At 37.2% G+C, this 24,690-nt stretch overlaps 1 protein-coding gene across 2 annotated transcripts in view; it reads right to left on the minus strand.

Annotated features, from left to right (window-relative positions):
• Nucleotides 1–24,690, minus strand: part of LOC131696182 (octopamine receptor beta-2R-like) — a 40,708-nt gene that overhangs the window by 13,964 nt on the left and 2,054 nt on the right. For both annotated transcript variants that reach the window (XM_058984725.1, XM_058984724.1), the window contains exons 2-5: nt 9,931–10,029; nt 9,094–9,192; nt 8,523–8,644; nt 60–507 (exon numbers count right to left, since the gene is read on the minus strand). In XM_058984725.1, the coding sequence (XP_058840708.1) occupies nt 60–507; nt 8,523–8,644; nt 9,094–9,192; nt 9,931–10,029 (768 nt within the window). The remainder of the gene's footprint in view (nt 1–59; nt 508–8,522; nt 8,645–9,093; nt 9,193–9,930; nt 10,030–24,690) is intronic.

Genomic DNA, 24,690 nt, shown 5'->3' on the forward strand with positions numbered 1-24,690 from the left:
GGAAATCAATATGAGTAATCGAATTGAACCGCCTTCGAAGCGTTGAGTTTCAAATCAACCATAGAAAAAACGGAAGCCAACAGAGGATGAAGGTCCCCATGATGATCCCGAGCGTTCGTGCAGCCTTATGTTCTCGTTTCATTTTGATCAGATGTCGATCTTTGGTGGGCGTCTGCTCGGCGTCCACTTCGTGCATGGTCAGCGTTTTGGACGAACCAGATCCACTGAGAGCTTCTCCGTTCGTGCCGCCACCACTGCCGCTGCCGCCGCCACCACCACCCGTGTTGTGCTGGTGCATTAACATGGCAGTACCTTGGCGCAGTGCCAACTGCTTCTCCTGCCGGTTGGCCTCGCGGAATATCTGGAAGTAGGTGAACACCATGATGGTGCAGGGGATGAAGAACGAGATGGAACTGGAGATGACAGCGTACGGTTTGTTCACGATGAACAAACAGCTGTCCGGATTGTTAAGCACGTCCTCCTTGTGCTTGTCCGTGGTGTACCAACCTGTGGAAAAGAACAAAAACGTATCGATTAGCGAAGAGTTGAATGAAAACATTATTTGACCAATCGATTTACTGGATATTCTGTAAAGTGTAAAAATACTTATTTACACTCAATTTTTATAGAGATAGCCTATCACGTAGATTCCAAACTGTGCACAAAAATAATTTCCATTTCATGATGTAGAATATTTTAAATTTTAAAGAATTATAAGCTAGAACAAACTTTCCCGAAAAACCTGTGTAAACATTTAAGTTAAAATACGTTGAAAATCACCATCGCATACAGGTTTGCATGCGTGAATCACCATTGTATTCAAGTTTGCACACAAGTCCCGTATAGCGATTGCTGGCCGATCGAAGCGTCGACCGGTGACAAGTTACTACTCGCTGTTGTCATTTCAAAGCGACAGTTTTATTTCTTACACAAGTTGAAAACTTTACTTTTATGTCAGTTCTCAGTGGTTAAACACTTTTCAAATGTTTGAGTAGAATTTAGATTATTTTATCGTTGTTGCGATCAATTTCATTTGTTTTTTTTGCACCCCATTCTAGGTCCGCTCCAGTTGCAGCTGTTTCGCCCCGTCCGACACCGAGTCAACCGATAGTCCAGTCTACACCGCACTCGTCTGTCGCTGTGTCAATGGCAGGGACTTGGATTAAAGGCTAAAATGTCAGCTACGGCTGGTGGTGTTGCTGCAATCGGCTTGCCATCGGCCACGCCGTTGGACATTCGCCAAACGGGAATATTCAACGATTCCGCTTCGAAGGAAGCAGCGCCAGTAGCCAGATTGCTTTGGTTCAGCAATACGCTCCGGAATCGGACGAGGCCAACACTCCGGCAGGACGAAGGTTTCAACGAGGGGATCAGGCATAAGTAGCAGAGTCCTTGCACTTACTGCTTGTCGAGTGAACAATTTCGGCGAAGTCACTGCCGTTCTCGCCAAGTTGGATCACCGTAATAAGTGCGACGTCAGCGATATAGTGCCAGGAATAGTCGAGAAGAGTGCCAGGACTGACTTCCCGAGAGCTACAAGATTAAATAGCAGGGCGTTTTTAAAGTGACCATAGTAAACAAAGCTCTCTGAACTGTCAGAAAAATGAGGTTATACATTTTCATACAATGTTCTACGTTTTGACAGGTATATGAATTAGGTTTTACATCAACCGACATAGCCCCACAAAATGAGCCGGATGAACATCGTTTGACAATACTCGGTGGTTTGTTTACATGGGAGTTACGTGAGTTCTAATGTAATTGATGAGCACCCGCACTTACGAAACTGACGAAGTAAACAAACCACCGAGTATTCCCAGTCAAAAAGGGCAAGTTACTGGCTAACGGGAGGCTATTTGCCCACTCGGATGCACCAATTGCCCTTCAATTCGCCAGCAAATTGCTGGCAATTAGGGGGCTATTTCAAATGCAACATTTGGGCGATTTACCGCCGTCATTTTTTGCCGCTCTACCCGCCCTTAAATCGCCCCCAAATCACCCAGGGAACGCGCCATTTAATCGCCCGTAATTACCTAATATGAAAATTACAAATATTACTTATTTTTGGATTCATTATCTACTCACATAAACTAATCACTACACTAGGTAATCACCACCAAACTATAGGAAGAATCAATAGTGAAATTGGCATTGCACACCAAAACTCACCACAATCTGACTTTTATTAAGAGTTTAGGTCAGACAGTGGCGTAGCCAGAAATTTGGTTTGGAGGGGGTTTTGATGAAAATCGCAAATTTTTTGAAAAAATCTTAAAATTTAATATGAGTTTGATAAATTATTGAAAACTCAAAAACATAAGTAGTCTAACAGACGTCATTCCAGTCCACAAACAAGAAGGATCAACATGGAACAATTTTCAAACCTCTATAGATTATTTTCTTGTATAATATGTCAACGAAGTCAAAAATTGCGATCTTTTAAAGTGGGATAAATGATCTAAAAAATTTTCAACGTTCAAGATCACCTAATATAATAATCCTAGACTTTGAAGGTTTGGCAACTTCGGGAAGTTATCAACATAAAACAGCGCCTGCTTTGATATAGAAATTTTAGTGATTAATTCTCATAGAGGTAATTGTGGTGAATTAATTTTTCACAAATATTAAGAGAGATGGTGCCTTCAGCAAAGTTTTTGATAATGTCATTTCAAACAATTTTGTTGAAAATATGAAGGCTACATGAATTCAACATATAGGGATTTAAATGGACTGTGCATGCTATATTTCTCCTTAGTGAAGAAAAATTTAGGTGAAAACTATTTTTTTCTGCGCTACGGATAAAATTGTTTGAAACAATCATTGCGAGTTGAGAACACAAAACCTATAACTAAATTATGGATGGATGGAACTGAAACTTGCGTTTCGACTTCATCTCATCAGAATCCGACACTAACTTGGTGGGCGGACTAAGCTAGCGCCGAATTGATGCTAGCTCCTGAAAATGGAATCACTCTTTGTGTTTTTGAGTCCTTTTAATATCTGGGAATTATTTGTTTTAAATCCAGTTCCCTTATTTTTTTTAAGTTCAAAGGCACCTTGAACGCAATGTGAATTTATTATTTAATTACCGCAGAAGAGATTTATCAAATACAGTAATTTCAGAATAGCTTGTTGTAAAGGTTTTCTACTACTATAATTCGATACTCTGAATATGTGTGATATTAATGTCTTTGACAAAGTTGTTTGAAATAGCACTTTCGAACACTTTGCTGGAGACATTAAGTCTAGACCCAAATTTGCTTGAAGAGTAATTCTAGGAGGATTAACCGTCAAAATTATTCTATCAGCAGATGAACAGTTTTTCGTTTTGAAATTCTTCAATGTTACTTAACATCGAAATTTGGCAGTTTCGAATGAATGTGATCGTGACCGTTAAAAATTTATAGAGCAATAATTTTACTTTTCTTCATTAGTCAACCTCACAACTTGCAGTACGTAGCACACAAAATTTTAGTACGCCATTCATTGCATCCTGCTAAGAGGCTATTCATATAGTTGATAATACAATAAAAATCCAATGTTCATAAAACCGATCCTGACCTGCTAGAAACAAAATTACATCAGCTTTCAACTAGTTTCTGAAATGTTATTCTTGTTGTTAACCATATTGAATTGTTGTCTAAACTCTACACAATCTAAAAAAAATACATTTTCAGCAAATGTTGAAATGTATGCAAGTTTTCGGTAAATAAGCTTATGTTTTATATGCAATCAACCTATTCAAATTTAGATTCCCATTCGAAAAACTGTCTCAAATCTATATTTTGAAGCATCTTTCCAAAAATGAGCTCATAATAATTCAGACAGTTATTTTATTTTACATTGAAGTAATTTGACAACTATGGGATTTTGGCTAAGAAATAAGTTACAAGATCCCCTTTCCACAATTTTCCAAAAGTTTAAAAGTGACGCTTTAAACACAGTTCTCAATGTAGTGATCAGAGAATATTTTTCCAAAAATATTTTGTGGAATATTAAATTAAATTCGTCAGTATAAATTTTTTTTTCAATCCAATTAATTTTGGTTTGGGGGGGGGGGGGTTTAACCCCCAAAGCCCCCCCCCCCCCCTGGCTACGCCACTGAGGTCAGATATCTTGTTCCACTATATTTACACACGATTCCACAATTTCCTACATTCGTTGGCTAAATGAAGTGCACTAGACAAACAAAACACAAGCGAGAACACGCCAATCGTTTAAAAAAAACTATTTTAAGCTTAAGCTAAACATGAACCGCCATGTTTGAAAAACGCAAAAACAACCAAGTCCTTTTCAGCCGCCAGAAAATTTGTCTGGGCTGGATGTTATTAGCTCGAATCAAAACTTGTCGAAAGTAAACAAAGTTCATTTCATATCGTCAACCTAGCGCCCAGGTGGTGAAATCGTTAGAAATCAACGGGGTGCTGGAGCGTTGCCAGAAAATTTTTATTTCCAGATTAAATTTTACTAAACTTCCCAGTTAAGCTCAGCCAGAATGCTGGCTGGTTCTAATTCGTATTCTGGCTCCGGTGACACAACCGATTCTAGTTAGAATATTTATGGAGTACCATTTCGATGCGGCTTAGCCGCATAAACGAGGCCTAGGAATCCGCCGGGCGAGGTGACCACCAACCCGCCGTCGGAATCAAGCGAACCTGTGATCCACTCGTTTGCCCGGCTTACTCAAACATAGGGGCTATCCCTAGACAGCACGCGCAAAAGCGATGTGGCGTAGCCACATTTGGTGGTGGACACAAAATAAAATTGGCAACGTTAGCAAAATGTAAACACAAATGAACACCCCGGATGAACCTATCGTCAATTGACATTTCGACGAGTTTTGATTCGAGCCAATAATATGGGCCCTTTGTCTAAGTGTTGTAATTGCCTTTAAATCGCATTCGCAAATTGCATTTGGTACTAGGGGCAATTTAGAGTTACTATATTAAGAGTTAGGCGGACACAAAAGCCGGAAAACTGGCAGCTCTTATTTCAGGAAAAAAAAACACTGGCATCCCATGTAAATGTTCAAGCTCTAGCTTAATAATTTCATTGTCGTCGTAAGTAAGAACTTTACATGCACGAATAGAGAAACCATTTCGAAGGTCTGTTGATATGATTTCATACTTGTGCGAATATCTCTTCTTGTTACAGAAAAAAATTGGTTCTTTTCGTTTCTCTACACTCGATAACACAAGATAAGAGTAAAATAGTTATGACCATAATCACAATACCTTTTCCATATACATCCGAAGAGAACATGTTATGTGACGGCATGCTCGATTGGCTCCGGTATTTGACATGTTCAATTGGCTCCGCTCAGTGTCTCCGCCTAACTATGAATATAGTAACTATAGGGCAATTAGCACAGGCGAGTTGAGTTAAACGTCAAACTGTTTTAATCGCCTGACCATGTTCGTCCGCATTTTTTGACCGGGTTGTCAAACATGAACTTCATTCATCATTAGTTCATTCGTGTCGTCATCTTGTAGAACTCAATGAATCATTTCAGCACCAGTGATTCCAGGTCTATTTAAACAATAGCCTGCAGTACAAATATAAAAGTCTGCAGATTGTCACAAAAATCTTCAATAAATTTAACATAGAAATGTAGTATGTTGATATTTTAAATGATCAAAAACGTTGAAGGCTGGTGTAAATTAGATGGCATGGGCTTTGTTCTGCTAAATATTTGTAATCTGCAAAAGATCTGCAGCGAAAATGCAAAATCTGCAGATTTACTAATATATATGCAGATCTGGCATCCTTTTAGTATTCCCCACAGGAAATCCATCCAAATGGTGTAAAAATACGGGGAAACATGGCAAGATAGTTATTCAGAATATGGGGTTAAAAAAGCAGCTCGCACTATTTTTGATTTTCTTCAATAGTTAGAGGTACCAAATCATCGCGGCAATATGCAGTAACGAATCGGGGATAAAAAAGGAAGCATCCTAGCATATAAACATTTTTGACGAGAAAGGTCTATTCTCAATGTTAGTCACAATACATTTAAAAAATGGAAGAGGGTTTATCCTCTTGGCAGGTAGATGATCCAATTTGTCGAATCACAGGTCTTGCAGACCATTATTTTCATGCAGAGGTTCTAACTCAATATTCGATTGCGTTTTGTAAAGGGTGGTCATATTGTTTTGTACGACACTGTAGTTACTGTTGTATATTGGTTGTTAACAAATGAAGGTTTTCGTAAACCCTCAGTAAAATCGCACAATACATCAGCACCAAACTCTGATAATCATTTTATGATTCCTATTTAACCAGAATAAAAATCAGCTGCATTATTCAACAGGGCGGAGCCAATTATTGTCAAAACCCACCAATTAAACACCCGCACTAAGGGAAAAGCATTCAGCCCGGTCAAATGAGAGGCCAAACAACTGACCCCGGTGAAGAGGATTTACAATTTAATCACCATTTGGGGGAAAACACACAACACTTAACCGCTCCGGAGGGGAGCGTTAGCTCTCTCCTCCTTTCCTCCTCGAATCTATTGCTGTCTGACGAAGCAGTTCACGGGACGGAACAGCAGCTGTGAGTTTTACAACTCTGTCCGTTGTCGACGCTGGCGTATTTCGGTGTTTACGATCATCTCAACGCAAATAAATCCTGGGGTTCGGCTCTGCGGCTTCTCCGGCAGTCACAGTCCATACCCCGTGTAGATATTTTCATTGACCTTTACGCTTTCAGGCGAAAGGTTGTGTCCCCTTTGGATTGGTCCCCCATATACAGAGAAGTCTCTTTAGTATAGCGGACGCCGAAGCTAGGCGCTTTTATGTTAATGTTCGCCCTGTCCTTGTGATTGTGTGGCAAATCAAAGGTTTCGTTCAGAGGGCACGTAACGATTTACCTGTGCTACACGAGGAAATACCCTAAAGAGGGTGATGGAATCCAGGCGGACGTGGTAGGGTTGGTCCCTTTGTAGGTTGAATAATGGGAGAAAATATCACACGGCACATGGTGACATTGCATGACTGGAGGTAGTTTAGATTGGCTTTGCAGTTTGAGCTTTTTTGGGGTGCCGTTTGCTAATTAAATAAAATAGTCTCAGGGTAAGACATTCTGGACGGAATCAAGTTGCACAAGTTCTGTGCCATTTTGGCAGCTATTGGAATTGTCGCTATGTAATGCACGTTTACCGCTGTGGTGAAAGTCGAATTTAGTCTGCCCGGATTACAAGAGAGGGGATGTCGAAAATAGCCGAAGAATTGCTGCACTCTGCGAATCCTACACTCACGCAAAACTTAGAGCGAAATTCATCAGATTTATCTTATGATGCATAGAAAAATAATAAAACTATGTTTTCATAAGATTAAGATGAAAAACATACGATTTTTATGTTTATCTTAACATTTTAGGCGATATTGCATATGCCAGTTGCTTGAATTTCATACGAGCATCTTATGATTCTCATAAACATAAGAGAAATGTATAATATTGTCTTATAATAAAACAAAGATGCCTTATGGAACATGAAATCATAGCAAACCGTTTTGACAAAATATATGCCGTTTCATAAGATAATCTTATGATTTCCATACGTGCTACTTGTGGCTAAAAATTATACGATATTCCTATGAAATTCGCTGCATTTTTTGCCTGAGTGTAACATTAATCCATTGTATGCCAACTAAACAGCAACATATCTTTTTAATATTAATACAATTAGTCAGTCGATAAGTTCCAAATGCTCTATAGAATTAAACTGTAATAGTTACTACTCATTCATTTAGGCAAAACACATAGCGAAAATCATAAGATTTACCTTATAACACAGACTAGCAGACATAACACTATAAGGAAATTCCCTCATAAAACATCGATCCGACAATTTTCCCAGAACGCTAGCTCCAACTTTAATTCACGGTCCCAAACACTCATTTACTGGTGGGTTACCCCTCAGGTTTGGGAACAATTTTTCGCTAGTGGTCTATCCCCCATATGCTTGTTCCTATGTCAGTGGCGCCATAATTTCAAATGTGGCCACAGTCCCAACTACACATATATTTGAAATGACCGTTAAAGCGGACGAAGTTTTGTTTTTGAGTGTTATGTCTGTTAGTCTGTGCTTATAATGCATAGAAAAGTAACAAAACTATGTTTTCTTAAGAATAATATGAAAAATATACGACTTTAATGATTATCTTAACATTTTATAAGATATTGTGTATGCCAGTCGTTTGAATTTCATACGTGCATCTTATTATTCTCATAAACATAAGGGAAATGTATGCCTTATGGAACATGAAATCATAGCCAACCGATTTGACAAATTAAATGCCGTTTCATAGGATAATCCTGTAATTTACATGCGAGCTACTTGTGGCTAAAAAATATACGATATTCTTATGAAATTCGTTATATTTTTGCCTGAGTGTTCAGTTGTTAAATCGAATGCAAACTGCAACTTTCAATTTGCACATTCGGAAATTATCCATCGTCACCAGGAAACCAATGATCATATTTAAATTAAAAAATTTGATTGATACTATTTTGATACTTACCGGCGAATATTGGTACGAATGACAACAGTGCTGGTGATATCCAGGTATTGAGTAACATTATGGCTACGACTCGTTTTGTCATGCTTATCGGATACTTAAGTGGTTTCACTATTGCATAATACCTGTGCAAGTATAAAGAGAACGAATATGAATATAAATATGTAAATGAAATGGCATCCTGCAATTGGCGTCATTAATGGAAAAGTAAAATATAAAAAAAATTGAAACGAATATTATTTCATGTACATACATGCGGAAAAAGACAAAGGACGATATATTTATTTTCCTTTTTCGCACGCCAGATTTGCGAAAAAAAAAATGGCAGATTTGCCGAATTCATTAAACTAAATTATAAAACAAACTCTAATCTAACAAAGATCAACCCAGTTTCATAATCGGATTTCACCCATTCGTTAGCGGTTTAGCTGAAAAAAAAAAAAATAAACGAATGTTTGTTTTTGATCTGACAGCTGATATCTTTCCCAAATATTCGTTTGAATTTATTTTCACGGAACTAGAGTAATCCTCGCCCACAATACATAGAATATAGATTATTAAATCCACCCCCTACCTATCAACTGAAATACAGCACAGGTGCAGTATACTGGCGGTCGAGAAGTACACGTCCAGGCTGTTCCACACGTCACACATGAAAGATCCGAACTTCCAACTGGACCGTCATTTTGCATCATTGCGGCAACCATCGGTGTCCAGGTCCGGCATTCATATTTTATTGCATTCATCCGCCGGCACAGGGATGGCGGTCAGCGTGAGCCACACAGTTTGGCATCCGTCGATGGTCACGATAGTGATGGATAGTCCGTTGAGATAATGGCGGGGGCATCGGAGCGGAGGGGATTTATCATGGAAACAAACAAAAGGGATATTCAGATGCAATTTAAATACAGGTATAAATACAGAGAAAGAAAATGACGAGTGCGGGTCTGAGTGCACGATGGAAACGCGATTGTTGCTTATCAAAGGAATATTTAAATTAATATTTTTCACAGATAACAGACGATTATGCTCGTGCTAGAAATAAGTGTAAACAGCTGCTAATTCAATTGAGACGACTCCACATCCTCGCCTCATGGTAAAACCTACTACGGAACCGGTTCAGAATTCACTATGAATTCTTTATGAACTCCAGCTCCAATGCAACTACCGTTTCCGACTCAAACGGTTTCGGAATCGGTTGTTGCATTTGAGTCGGAATCCGCACAGAATCCATTTATGATTCCGAAGCAATTTCCAATTAGTTTAACCGGGCCAGGTTCTAACCCCGACTGTGTGAACTGAAAGCAGTTACCGGATGTTTGAATAAATTTCATTGTAACCTAAGCGTCTGTTATCTACGTTTTTCCATTCGCAGTGAAGTTTAATTTCAGTGGCGAAGAATTGTACTCACCTTCCTGTAATTTGTACACTGAAATTAAATGTCATGGCCATCATCGCCACCATGATGTCAGCCATGGCGAGCGATACCACAAAGTAATTTGTTATAACTCTGCAAAGAAAGCGAATGAAAGCGAAGTTGGGATCAATGCTTTAAAATATTTCACGGCGAGAAAATCTAAAATTTGCATAATTTGTTCATAAAAATTATAACAAACTCTAATTGAATTAAATGTACTGATTGTAATATTACCAACTGGAAGAATGATCCTTGAAATAAACACTACAGTATGTCCCATAAAAATATGAAAACCCATGTATACCCGTTTCCTCCGGAATAAATTCAAGCATAAGCATGCATTTTTAAACGATTAATAAAATAGTTGGTATATGGTACTTATTTATGTGGACTATCAGCTCAAAATATTTTAACATAAGCTGAAAAGGGAGAAGAATGATCGCATGGTCGTTCTAGGCGAGGATTTGTGAAGAATTTTTTGCCAGCGTCGGCGGTAAAACATGATGATGAGTTATGTTCTACCATAGACCATGCGGTAGACTTGGGTGCAATGCCCAACTCCTACTCTGCAGAAGGCAAAGAATTCTTCACATTTCCTTTCGATCATGCCCATATGAGCCTGTCTAGTTCTAGTTTTCCGTTCTAAGTTTATAACTGATTCGCTCTAGAATACCTATCCGTCTGTCAATTTCATTGCTTTCGTTTCTCTTAGTCTCAAATTTGCCGAAAATAGCCAACAAAATCGATACAGTAGAACCTTGCGGCAATTAAAAAAACATAGTAACAAATATGATATAAAGCATAAGCATAAGAGATCGCCCGTAGTTGCTACTCCGTTATCGACCAGAACCAAATTAGGTTGCAAAATGTTCATTGGAACAACATGCTTGGGAATAACATGATGAGCCACATTGTACAATCTATTCTGATCCCTGCATGCTGATCAATACCGACGCCGGCCACGTCCGAATGCAGATCTTCTGGGAAAGGAAGGAATGTTAGTCCGATACATGTTGCTACTAAAGACCGAGGAATCCTCTGCATCTCCACATGTATCACGGGAATGGGAGAGTTGTTAGTAAGTGTGCCAGTAGCGTTATCATGTAATAATTGCTCTGGGCAGCCGGCTGCCAAGAATGTGGGAAATTTATCATTTGTTATATTAATACGATTAGCAAAATAAGCAACTTGAACTCCGGAAAGCCGGCTATAAGGAGCACTGCTTATATTTCTTAATAATATTCAATCACGCGACGATTTTTTTCGTGGTTTCTTTCGTGTCGGTGCTGATTTTACCCGGTGATCGTTTGAATAAAATGAGGAATCTTATACAGAAGGTTCATCACACTCTTCCATAGGTGTCGCGAAGTTGGTGTTCTAGGATTCGCTCCATGCAAGCGATGCGACCTGTACATAGTTCATTAGGTAGTAGTTTAGTAAGTTTTCGAGAACACGATCGCTCGAAAAAGAAGATCTTGTTTAGTTTTTGGTTCTTTTTAAACACTGGGTAGCCGGCTACCGAGAGTATCCTATGTTTTCTAAACAAAAGCAATTTCAACTCCACACAGCCGATCGTGGGAGTGTTGCCTAGAAAAGCTAATCTTATCTGCATAATAGGCCGGATCACTATTTATTTAGACTAATTTCGCTATATCTTCTCCACAATATATTTTTTGGGTTGCAAACTACCGAGTGATAACACGTTATACACACAAAGAGTTATGATAGCTCGAGATGTTATAAGTCAACGAAAGTATTTCCTATTTCTAATATCGGATTGTTTGCGAAATACACGTATACGAACGATTATATCGAACATTAAAGGGAAATACAGAGGCTCCGTTAACCTGATGCACGGGCTTGCCACCAATAACGGAACTTGAAATTAGATTCATTAAAACAGACGCGGCGAATTCTCAGTACGTATTGACCCGCGATCATCGATACTAGTCAAATTAAAGTCTTATTGGAGCTGATATCCCAACAACTATTCATTTGGACGGTATTGTTTTCTCCGCTAGATCTGTTCGCACCCTCTCATTCTGCTACTATTGGCAGAAGGCTGATAGCACCCAGTCGTCGCCGGTCTAAGGACCAAATGCCATTAATAAACTTAGACTCGCGTGGAGGCATGAGATAGAATTGAAAGCTGAATGAACAGCAAAACACTTATTCTTCGTGCTGACATAACTGAAGGTAATTGCTTACCGGTCCCCGATTCCTCTCGCGAATTGTCAATTCTCAAACCTTATACATGATTGAAGTCATCATTCTACTCAAAAAAGGCCATGTGTTTTCCCTAAGCACATTGAATGCTCTTTGGATCAGTTCCCCCGTTGGTAAAACAAATCCTAAAGAAACATAGAATGTTCCCGAATATTAAAGAATCAAAACCTCTCCTCATACGAAATAAAATAAGAAAGTAAAAAAAAACAGTTGAATATCCAAGGCGGCACATTTCCAAAGATAGCACCGCCTATGAAACACCCAATAAAACATAGGTGACAAGGGACGCGGACGAAATTAGCTGAGCTGGAGTGGCTGGTTTGCCACCTATTTTTCGGGCGAAGCATTTTGGGGCGACACCTGGTAGTTGCTAGTCGCTGGTGAAACGCCAATTATTTGAATATGCTAATTTTTCTTATTGCCGTATCTTTTTTCACTTTTCGGATTGAATTTTTTTCTCTGAAAAAACATTTTTCACCATTCCTAGAATATACACTGTGTTTCTAGATGTTTTCTGCGCACTTCTATTGTTCCTGCATCGGGAATCGACGGCCCGTAATGCGAGGAAAAGATATTTTTTCATTTGCCGGAATTCGACCTTCACAAACTGTCACCACTCGCGTCACTCAAAAATAAGCCGAAAATCCATAGTAACAAATATGATATAAATATGATAAACTTAAACTTTAACTTTCTTCTGAAAATGGGGTTACATCACAGTAATTCCACCTATTACAGATATTTCGCCGCAATAAGCAGGCATCGTGAGAAAATGACTCGATCGGCACGGCTGTTAAAAAATAATTGTCTAAGAGGGTAAAATGAACAGGTTGTAGTGGAGGCAATATGAACTAGCTTAACACTCAAAGTACCAAGCCTCAAAATTAGTCGGAACGCTTCAAACTTCTAATTGCTATATCTTCACTGCTCTCCTACACTCAGGCAAAAAATACAGCGAATTTCATAGGAATATCGTATACTTTTTAGCCACAAGTAGCACGTATGTAAATCATAAGATTATGTTTTGAAACGGTATTTATTTGGTCAAATTGGTTTGCTATGATTTCATGTTCCATAAGGCATCTTTCAATTATCAAAAGACAATACTATACATTTCTCTTATGTTTATGAGAATCATAAGATGCTCGTATGAAATTCGAACGACTGGCATATGCAATAACTTATAAAATGTTAAGGTAATGATACAAGTCGTATGTTTTTCATATTAATCTTATGAAAACATAGTTTTGTTACTTTTCTATTCATCATAAGATAAATCTTATGAATTTCGCTATCAGTTTTGCCTTAGTGATACAGATCCTAGAAATTTTGACAGCCACGGATAACCCCAAGTTTGTAGATGTGCTTAGATGCCACTAGATTAAAAATCGGTTAATATTACGACAAGAAAATTTATGTTTTACGTGACAAGATTTTTTTACCCACAAAATATCAATTGTGTATGCAATGTTCATACCCCGCTGGACATCAGCATTGATCGAAAAAAGTAAATCAAAATTGCACAATGCATACATACAGGACATCATGTTCATTTTACCACCACAACACGTTCATTCTACCCACACGCTATTAGCGCATTTCCCCAAAATTCTACGCGGCCTTTCCTGATCGAAAGGAACAACCGCCCGAGCTTCGTGAAACACCGCGCTTAGCCAATCTGTCATAATGTTACAAATTTGCATAACGAAGGGCTGAATGAGTAAACAAGTTGTTCCAAAAAGCAGCCCTTCGTTATGCATCGTTTTGTGAAGGTTGAGTATACCAGATGCAGGTGGTGTCAAATTAATAAACAATTTTCGGCTCAGTGGGATGGAGTTTCAGAAGTAATGGCATTGACACGCACACAATTGGCCCGTGTGGGAGTGGGGTTTACATGTTTTTGATTTGCCAAGTTTTTGGGGTTGAGTTCAGCACTGCACGGTACGACGTATGTGTGTTGTTTGTGAATTGCGTTGGGATAAATTAATTCTAGAGAAAATTTAGAAAAGGACGTAAGTAACAATGAGAGATTCTCTTTGGGGTCTTTCTCTTCTGTTCATTACTCGGCTATTTCAACATTTACTACTCTACTCTTTGCATAATATTCTAGTAAAACCCGACGGCTATCGATATGTATTGGAAAATTAGTGCAAAGTGTTGTAATGACGTCGTAATAAATGAAAGAGAGAGTAAACAAAGAGAGGCTCTCAATGTTACTTACGTCCTATTGAAAATTTTCTCTAGAATTTATTTTTCTGCTTGTGTGGGTTGGGTAACACATGATTCGGTGGTTTGTGGGTGATGAGCCTATTGGCACTCATGTTTCTTTTTTCGAATATGCGGTTTTTATCACTGAGGTATCTGACAACTTGTTTCTTAGGTAGAATTTTCAGTTGGTGAGAAAGTTTGAGCTATGTTAGAGCAGTTTCAGCTTGTTTCAAAAAGTTGTTTTGATTCTTGGTAATCAACTCAAGGGTAATACCATCTGCCAGCACTGGTTAGTTTTTGTTGTCATCGCTGGTTTGCAAGCATTCTTATTTTATGTCAATCAGATTCCATAGGGTGTATTCAGCAGCGCAGTGTTTAATATAGGAGTTTAGCAGTGGAAGCGGAAACAATCACATTCCCATCAGAGGGTTTAGATTTATTTTTACGAACAGTTTTGTTTTGTACATTAAAACTGCTGTATGCTGCCGTTCTCTTTGCTGTTTCATTCGAAACACGTTTAGCAATGTGTTTTGAATACTAAAAGAGTATTCTGCACATACACTTAGGCTCGTTAGATTAGGAAAGATATTTTCGAGTCAGTTAACGATCTAAGGACACGCTCTGGTGTAGTTCAGTTTTAGATTAATAATTTTGACTGATCCATAACATAAAACTGAAAATTTCAAAACTAGAAATTACAGTTTCCGGCTTGAGCAGGTGTTTTTTTAGTTTAAAATTCATGCCTGGTCATGTCTTAAGCGTTACTGAACTCAAAATTATTCTCCCCAGTTTATCCAGTCTGAGTATCTGTGCTGATAAATTGTTTTTCACAAAGTTGCTGATTATAATCGACCAATGCCAAAAGAAGGTTGATTAATTGAAATAATGGATTAGTTTAAAAATAAAGGCAGAGAAGCATAAAAGTGAAAATGATTAGGATATTTTCCAAATTTCTGAAGTCATTCACGATCACAAAAGAACTAAACATACTGAGTTTTGTGAAATTGTTAAGCACCATTAAGCAAACAAATCAGAAACCATAAACCAGTACACGAGAAATGAATAGACGCGTGCCAATATAACAAGCGTACACAAATAGACATATTTCATATATGATCTAGATCATGAAGACGAAATCGGTCAGTGGTGTCATGGTTTTGTGAACTATTTCATGAGTACAAATTTAAGATCTTGATCTATGTACTACGACCAGGAAACAGTTCAAGAAGCCATATTAAATCCAAGAATTGAATTCCGAATGTTGTTCACGTGAAATTATTACCTCCGTGGTCTGAGGTGCTACAACTATGAATAGTATCTGGGAAGTGAAAATTATTCGAGATATCCTTTAAATGCGTGATTTTCTTGACTTATATTGTATATCAAGATCAAGTCACGCAGCAAACATGAGTAATATTCTAAGTTTAGTGAAATTATTCTCGTGAAAATTTTAGAACCATACACAAATTGAATGATGTAATATGAACTATACCATGAAAGTAAAAACCAATTTCATGGCTTTGTGAAATATTTCACGTGTATCGTGACCACTATATTATGAACCAGGATCCAGCTCGCGAGGCAGGAATGTATTCATGAACAATATTCTGAACTGAAATAGTCCAAGCAGGGCCGTCGAGAGCCGCGTCGGGCGCCAAGGCTGGTATTACTGACAAACCCTTCTAAACCTACTTATTTAAATCTTGATTAGAGGAATTGTATACATTCAACTGTTCAAATCAAACGATGTTGGAACTGTTGCTGTTTCTGTTGATCGGTGTCTTATAGCGCTTTTCCTGAAATGAACGAATTCCAGAAACAAACAACTTATGACTGTGGAATATTAACACAGCAGTGGTCGATTTCTAAAGCTTTCCTACCCGTCCAACCTTTAGCGATGCTGTGCATTGATTCTGATAGTTAAAGTGTGACCACTGACGTACCGTAAACCGGGGTGACATTGATCACTTTTCGAAGTAATCATTACATATTTTTAGACGCAACACATTTTTTTCAAGTTTAATATTTTTAAACTGTGTACTGATGTATGGAGAACAAGATTGGATGGTTGTACCTAAAATTGTCCGCTTACAGCTATTTTTTCCAAAAATGATTTCAAATTGATGTCCGTTTTCGTATCCCGGGGTGACTTCGATAATCTGCATGTTCACCCACATTAAGTTATTGATGTCAATGTTTTTCATTCAAATGTTTGTTTAAACTAATTCTGCAAAGATACTCATTGTTAAATAGACGTTAATTGGTATTATACAAAGTATTTCAATGTACTGTAAAATTAGAGTACTCAAAATTCGCATAATTTGTGTCCAACTAGAATAACAGATTCTGTAAACCTTTAAAACTGTTAAAATTGTTTTATTTCAGCGCTTAAAAATAAAAAATAAAAGCCTCTTAATATATTTCACACACCTATTATATTGACCACACGAAAAAGCCTGCGGCAGTCTTGTTTTGCATCTTGACAAAGATTGCAATTGCACCCCACTAGTAACTTGAAAGATACCAAGGCTTGTGTGTGCGGTAGGTGTGATTGAGACTGCTGTAACTTTGTATGTGTAATTGAGAGAAAAACAAAATAGTCTATCACACACCTATTTTATTGGCCAGCAGTGTAGTTGCTACAAATAACCGTAAACACGACAACGAAAAAATACATTATTTCTATCTGTATCGAAGATAGTGCAATAGAAGTTCAACTACATGACTTGTTGAACACAATAAAGTTCGTCTACTTGGAGAAATTTCTTTTCTGAAAATAACTACCAATGTTGGAGATGAGTTAATACCTCTTGAGCCATGGAAAACCTCTAAGTCTATCTTCTGTATTAGTCTCTGGTTGACTCATATTGCCACATCTACAGATAGCGTGCCAGACAGGTGAATTTCGACAGCTTCTTATTCCGTGGTATTTGAATCAGCTAAAATGGCCATGGTTACGAGTTTTTCAATGTTCGGGCACATGATTGCGGTCTGTTAAAAGTGTACACAATGGTTAACAACGTTATCAGAGGGATACGGAGCTAACTCGTGTATTCGTACTTCGATTGTATCATCGCCTTTATATATAAAGAGGTACTGACTTCATGTTACCACAATAAACGATATATTTCGTTTTGCAAAAAAACATTTCTTCTTGATTAGTAGTCTGAAACATAATCAGTACGATATGTCTAACAGGGTGAAATTATACGGTGTAAACCATCCTTAGCTTCATTTGTACATTTGTTAATTCTTTTACTACTCAGATAAACAGATGATTTCAAGGGGCATCTCGAAAAGTAAACAATAGTGCCACTTTCTACTTGTAATTGTCACTTATTTTTGTTCACATTTGTTCGGTTGAGTAATCTGTAGCTTTTGCTGTAAGCAAGATGTGAAGGTAGCAGACGCAGCTCGAAATTCTCGTTTCAAAATATAAAAAGATTTTATGTTCACATAAGTTGATCTCATATTGAATCCAAGAAAACCCGAGAAAGTTTGCTAATCGTGAATTTTATGCAGGTTTTTTGTGGAAAAACGATATGACGTATATACTGTAGAAGTTGATTTTAATACGCTGTGAGAATATGTAGTATTGCAAAACGCAGTAATGAAAAATCAGACGCAAATTAAACAACTGCATGTACAGCGGGCAACCGAATACGGGTGCTGGTAGCTGAATTGAACTGAATTGCTTTCTCCATTTCGCACACAACAATTGGGTCCTTATAGTATCTCAAGCATCTTTGACAAAACCTAAAATTACTATTCTATCTCACACAATGCATATTAGGGGAAAAGTTACTTTAAGGTGCGATAAAAATACAAAAATACAAAGATTATCCATTTAAATTAACTGCTAATTAAAATCAGCCTACCATCTCATTTCGCACTGAGTTGAAGCTAAAAATCGTTCCGCTATAGACATACGCAGAAACTAGCCCCACTGCAGACGAATTGTTTTTGTATTAATTTTTGTAAATGTCCTGCAAGATCAACTACTCGAGAAGTGAAACAATTGCCAGAAGTGCAGATAGTGACCAATCTGGCAGAAGCTAACACCCTGCAAATGTACCATCGCAATATTAACCAAACACTGTCATTTGCTTCGCGGAACAACATACAGGGTGTTTGGTTCATGGTTAAGAACCTCTCGGAAGGTGATAGACTGTCATATTTGGAGAAAAAAATTGTTCTACACATACCATCAAATCTCCAGCGATACAGAGTTATTGAACTTTTTGTGTAAAAAACTTATTTGTCTTAAAATACGTCTAACTTTAAAAGTATACTTTGTATTTTAAATCTTTTAGTTCCATTCGAAAGGTGAGAAAATTTCCTATTCAATGGTGTTCTCATATCTTTTAGTTAATTAGTTTTAATTACCTTTTAGCTGTAAAGTAGTTAAAAGTTAGTGTTTTTGAGGAGGTTTTTGCTAATTTTTTCGAAATAATGAAGTATGATTATAGTAATATCCACTATCCAAAAGTTGGGTTTTAGGACGATTCATAATTTGTTCTTGGACGGCATATTCCTATCTCTTCTCATTTCTTTGTAATTTCATTACTATACTTTTCCTGTAACCGACTTGCAAGTGCTTAAAAGGCTCTAATCTGAAAAATATGCTTTATATCGTTATTTACAAGATTTCATTGGAAAGCTGAGAAAATGTCCTATCAGTGTATGTACAAATATCTTTTAGTTAAGTGTACTAAATGATTTTTTTTCTAACGAAATAACTCAAAATTTGTGTTTTTTGGAGAGTTTTTTAATTATTCTAATTATTAATCAACAAAATTTATCATTACTATTGTTCATTTGATGCCCCTTAATGTTCTCTATAACTTTTTATTTGACACTTTGTATATATCTCTTTTCATTTTGCTGCTATTTAATAGTTAACACAGCATGACCTCGCCACAAATGTAGTGGGTTCGAAATCGTTATTTTTGCATATGAAATGATGTGATAAAAACGATTTTGCGTCGAAACCAAAAGAGATAATTGTATGGAGTCAAAGAAAGAACTGTAGAACTTGCTGAGATGCATTATTTCCATGTTAATAATGGTGATGTTTATTATTTACTATTTTAAGAAAATTAACGAAAATGCTAATAATAGCACTATCTTTAAACTAATTTACTTCTAAAAGAATACTAAATTCACTTAACTGAAAGGTATTAATACATTTTTCTCTGTAAAATTTTTCTGGCTTTCGAATAAAAAGGAAAAAAAGTACAATAAGTGCCATAATTTTTCAATTAGAGCTGGTATTGGTGAAAATGAGGTAAAAATATCCAAGTTGAATAACCCAAACTCATGAAAACAAGAAAAGGTAAGTGTATCATGTCAAAAAACGAATTATGCAGCTCTTCAAGACTAACAATCTGGATTATTAAAATGATGAGGTTAACTATTAGGATTTTCAAGAAAAGAACGAAAAATCGATTAAAATTGTTTAATTTTCACTGAATTGAAAAGGCTACTTAAGCTTATTAGCTGAAACATGTGAGGGCATCACTCAATGCGAAATTTTTTCACCTTCCCAATGGACCTAAAATATTTGAAATACAAAGTATACTTTTTGAGTTAAAGGAATTTTAAGACAAATAAGTTTTTTACACATAAAGTTCAATAACTCTGTAACGGTTGAGATTTGATGGTATGTGTAGAACAATTTTTTTCTCTAAATATGACAGTCTATCACCCCCCGAGAGGTTCTTAACCATGAACCAAACACCCTGTATATATAGACAACGACTCTAGAGAGGTGCGCGTACATGATTTCTCTCCGCGCACTCCTGCCATGTGATTACAAAATTTATGACAAGCTACGGAGAAGAGGATTTCATAGCTTCGAGGAACATTTTCCGAGGTGTTTCTAGCTCATTTCCTATGCTGGGAATGTTTACAAACTAAGCAATTCCTTCAAACATAACCATTTTATGCAGATCAATCGAAAATGGGACATTTAATCAGACAACTCTGATCACGCACCCAGGCCAGATTTCAATGTACAAATTCTGCAAAAAACATTGCACCACGGAAAACCTTGTGTAAAAGCAGTGCCTACTACTGTAATTATAAGCAGCGAAACACAAACGGCTACAAAACCAATATCTGCGTAATTGACAGGAACAACAATTCACTCAACAGCAATTGCGCCCAGTGTCTCCAAGCCAACAACCATCAGCAAAGAAGTGATTGCAGAAGAGGACAGATATGCTCGTTCGTGCACTTGCATTCCTGTTTGATGCTCTATTGCTTTCATCGAAAACACTTTTGGTTGGCTTTTTAATATTTTTAGTGTATTCCCTCGATTCAAGCAATAAAAACTCGCTTTTTTACCATGTACATAAAGTAGACAATTTTCATAAGCACGTTAGTTTTGCCAAACGTCAAAATTTGAATTTTTTCCGTTTTCATAGTTTAACCATTTAATAAGGTTAGTGAAAACAAAAAAATACAATTACTATTTTTATTGTTATTCTGTGAGTACCAGAATTTGTAGCCCATCGTAAGTCCATCCAATTTTATTTTCAGATAAAAATGCGGGCCCCCAATTAGGACCCGGGCCCCAGGGCAATTGCCCTTGTTAACCCCCCCCTCTCATCGGGCCTGAGTCCAAGAGAAACTTTTAAGGCTGTTTGGATTTTGTGAGCTCATTTAAAATTACGATAATCATATCAGGATCAAGAAGTAGTACATCATGAATCGGTTCTCGTTGGACTGCAAACAATGTTTCTAAATCTATGAATAAATGAATGTTGAATCGATAGAAAAACGGTTTGCTGGTAACATAGCAGAAACCGTAGTTTATATTCACAAAAAAAAATAATTTTCTCCACAAATATAAGCGCTAGTCAGGAAATAAAGAATGTTGCAGAATTGATGTCACTTTATATCCAAATTCGAAGAAAATGTTTTCTGTAAACTTTTGTCGAATCTCTTATTGAGATATCGTATCAATAGTACAAAACCCGTAAAAATGAATGGATTTCGGAAAACGCGAAAACTCCCACATATGAGTCAGTCTTTACCTGACAGAGCCGTCAATAGGGAGCTAGCTAAGCGACTCAAGCAAACACAGTGAGGTTATAAATAGAGATACCGCGTGTTCGTTTCAATCATTAGTTGCTCGCATGCTAAGCGAGCAACATCATGGCAAAAACGTCCGGACGATACAATGTGTGGTAGGCTATGGATTTTCGACAGTGATGGCATTAGCATACACACTAGGGTGGGGCATTGTTATATGGAAAAATGTAATCATAGCCACATCAACCGAGCACAGCACTTTTGACATTAAAAATGTCTTACTCCACTATCTGGGACTAGGTGTCATTCTAAAATCTAAACTATCTCCCATGTAACGAAACTATGTAAGGTTTGCACGCTTATAACTCCGATATTAATAGATGGATTTTAATCATTCATACACCAACCGATTCAGAAACACCTAACTTAAACATTGGTCATAATTTAATATCTCTCCAATAAAAGTAGACTTTTGGAAATTGGTAAAATTACAAAGTTCACGAAAAACGGGAAAATTACCATTTGTGAGGCAGATTTCTCAGACACAGCCGTCAAGAGAGGGCAGCTTAGTTGCTCAATGAAACACGAAAAGTCATAAATAGAAGCAACGCATGTCCGTTCAAATCAGTTGTTGCTCTTATCCCAGACGAGCAACATCGTCTCCGGGCGATGCAATAAGCGCTATCGATTTTCGGTAACGTTGGCATTTGCACACACTCGCACCTAAGTGACTAAACCATATACGGTTAGTTTATAAATAGAGGTGACGCGTACCCGTTTGAATTAGTTTTTGTTCTTATGTCGAACGGGTAAGATCATGGCTGCAGCGTCTGGGCACTACAATAAGCGGTAGACGCTATGCATTTTCGGCAGCGGGAGCCGTGTGCGGATTTTTCGGGTACCAGCACAGTGTCACAGAATGATTTGCAAAGCGGGTGGGCGGGGTGGTTTGGATTTAATTCAATACGGTGTGTGCTGCTTAGGCTGCTTAAGAGTGTTGCGTTTGGAAAAAATATATTTATTTTTATGCATGCGTGTGCGTTGTAACTATCCATGTTTACGGCGCTTTGTAGCTGCGTAGGGTAAAAAGCCTATTGGTTTTCATGTTTCATATTTCGGTTATATGTTTTTTATCAGTAAGGCATCTGACAACGTGCTTCTGTAGTTATTGCACTGTTCAGCAGCGTAGTATTTTATATAGGAGAGTACACTCAGGTTTTTTTACACGGATTTTGAAATTTACGCGGTTTTCATTAACGCGTTTTTTTTTAAATTTACGCGGTTTTCATTTACACGGCCTGTATCCCCCGCGTGAAAAATCTGAGTGTAATTGCATCGGAAACAATCACATTCCCAGCAGAACTTTTTGTTTTCTGGTTTCAAACACTTTTGTTTCGTACTGCACACAACGGAAAATTTTAAAACAGAACTTACCGTCCCAGCAGCAGTTTAAGCGGGTGTTCTTTTTCGATTCAAATTCAAGCCATGTCTTAAGCGTTACTGGACTTAAAATTGTTTTCCCAGTTTATCCAGTCAGAATATCTGTCCTACCCTATGTATTTAAAACACAGTTCTAATTGCGTTTTAAAGTATACAACAAATAGAACGGTTAGGTATACTAATTTAAATTTTAAAATAAATCTGTTTTAAATTATGAAACAAACCGCTGTACTGAAGATATAATTATGTCAGTCCTATTACCACATAAAACACCTATATAACATAAAACGATGCAGAATTGGTTTAATAATACAATGTTTACACTACAGAGTTATAACACGTTTTAATAGTTGGCAACAAGAAAAATGTCACCAAGATAGCATAAAACCCGTTTTAACTGGTAGTGCGAACGTTGCATGGCAATGTAATTTATCAAATAATTTCATTTTTTCCACCACTAATCGATCAAGAAATACTTAAACTTAAGATTGTTTACTTAAGTTCATTAGTACATTATTGAAAATTTAATTGGAAATCATCATCACAGCTATCAATATGGAACTTTTCTTTTGAATATATTTTCTGGACATACCAGCCTATTTTTACTAGATGGATCAGCCAAATAATACCAATCACCTAGTGAGATACTTGATTAATTAATAGATTACCGTTAAAAGACCTTCAATAAATTATGTTTTGATGGGGAGGGTATATAGCAAATTGTAACATATGAAACCAGGCGAGTGAACAAGAACGTGAGTCGATATGTGTGATAGATAAAATTCATTTGCACGCTCTTGAAAAAAGCTACATTTTTAATGTCACCGTGGTCGTGTCCTGTACACAACCCTATAATTTTTTTTGGTTCCTTTTGGGGTCCCAAACAACTGTGCAAAATTTGGGGTCGATTGGTGTTGACCCGGCGTAGCGCATTGCGATTGAAATTTGTATGGAGATTAGTATGGGAAAACCTACATTTTTGCATTCTACAGACTACAATTCTTCCTGTAGTGTGCCAAAAAATAGATAGAAGTATAGTCCAGAATATGCTGAACAACTTAGTCAAAGGATGTATGGTGTTAGAATGTCTTTAAGCCAAGTTATAGCTGTTCAAAGTTCGATACATCGAATTAAATGCCAAAAATCATTTTTATTGCCAACACTGCCGGTGTACCAATGGTTTTTAATATAGCATATCAAAATAACATTATATATTTTAGTTTTACCACATTGATATGTTTGGATGAATTATTCAAAAGCCTTAGCTCAATTTCATGAGTGTAGGTAGTTGAGCAATGGGGCGTAGTGAGGTGGGGGGGGGACTTTAATATGTAGAAATTCGAACTGAAATGTTGTCGAGTTGGAATGTTCAGATGAATTATTTCAAAACAATTACCCAATGTACTACGCATAATAGTAACGATGAAATAAAACATACTGTATCCCTTTGCCTTGACTTTTATGAATAGAAGTTACGTTGCAGACTGAATCAACTGATGCCGATTTGATATGTCAGAGGATTATATTTCAGTTTAATACGCATTATGATTTGATAGCATGCTCATTTCTATGCTGTTCGATCACGAGGCGTGAAGCTAATTTCTGGATTTCAACATGAAATCCACCAGATCCCTACAACAATTTTTGTTTCAGGTGATCGAACAGCATCGAAATGAGCATCCCATCAAATCATAGTGCCTATTAAACTGAAATATAATCAATGCAATCCTCTGACATATCAACTCGACATCAGTTGATTCAGTCTGTAACGTAACTTCTATTGATAAAAGGCAAGGCAAAGAGATACAGTATGTTTTATTTCATCGTTACTATTATGCGTAG

This window comes from Topomyia yanbarensis, unplaced genomic scaffold, assembly GCF_030247195.1.
Source record: "Topomyia yanbarensis strain Yona2022 unplaced genomic scaffold, ASM3024719v1 HiC_scaffold_86, whole genome shotgun sequence".
Classification (NCBI taxonomy): domain Eukaryota; kingdom Metazoa; phylum Arthropoda; class Insecta; order Diptera; family Culicidae; genus Topomyia; species Topomyia yanbarensis.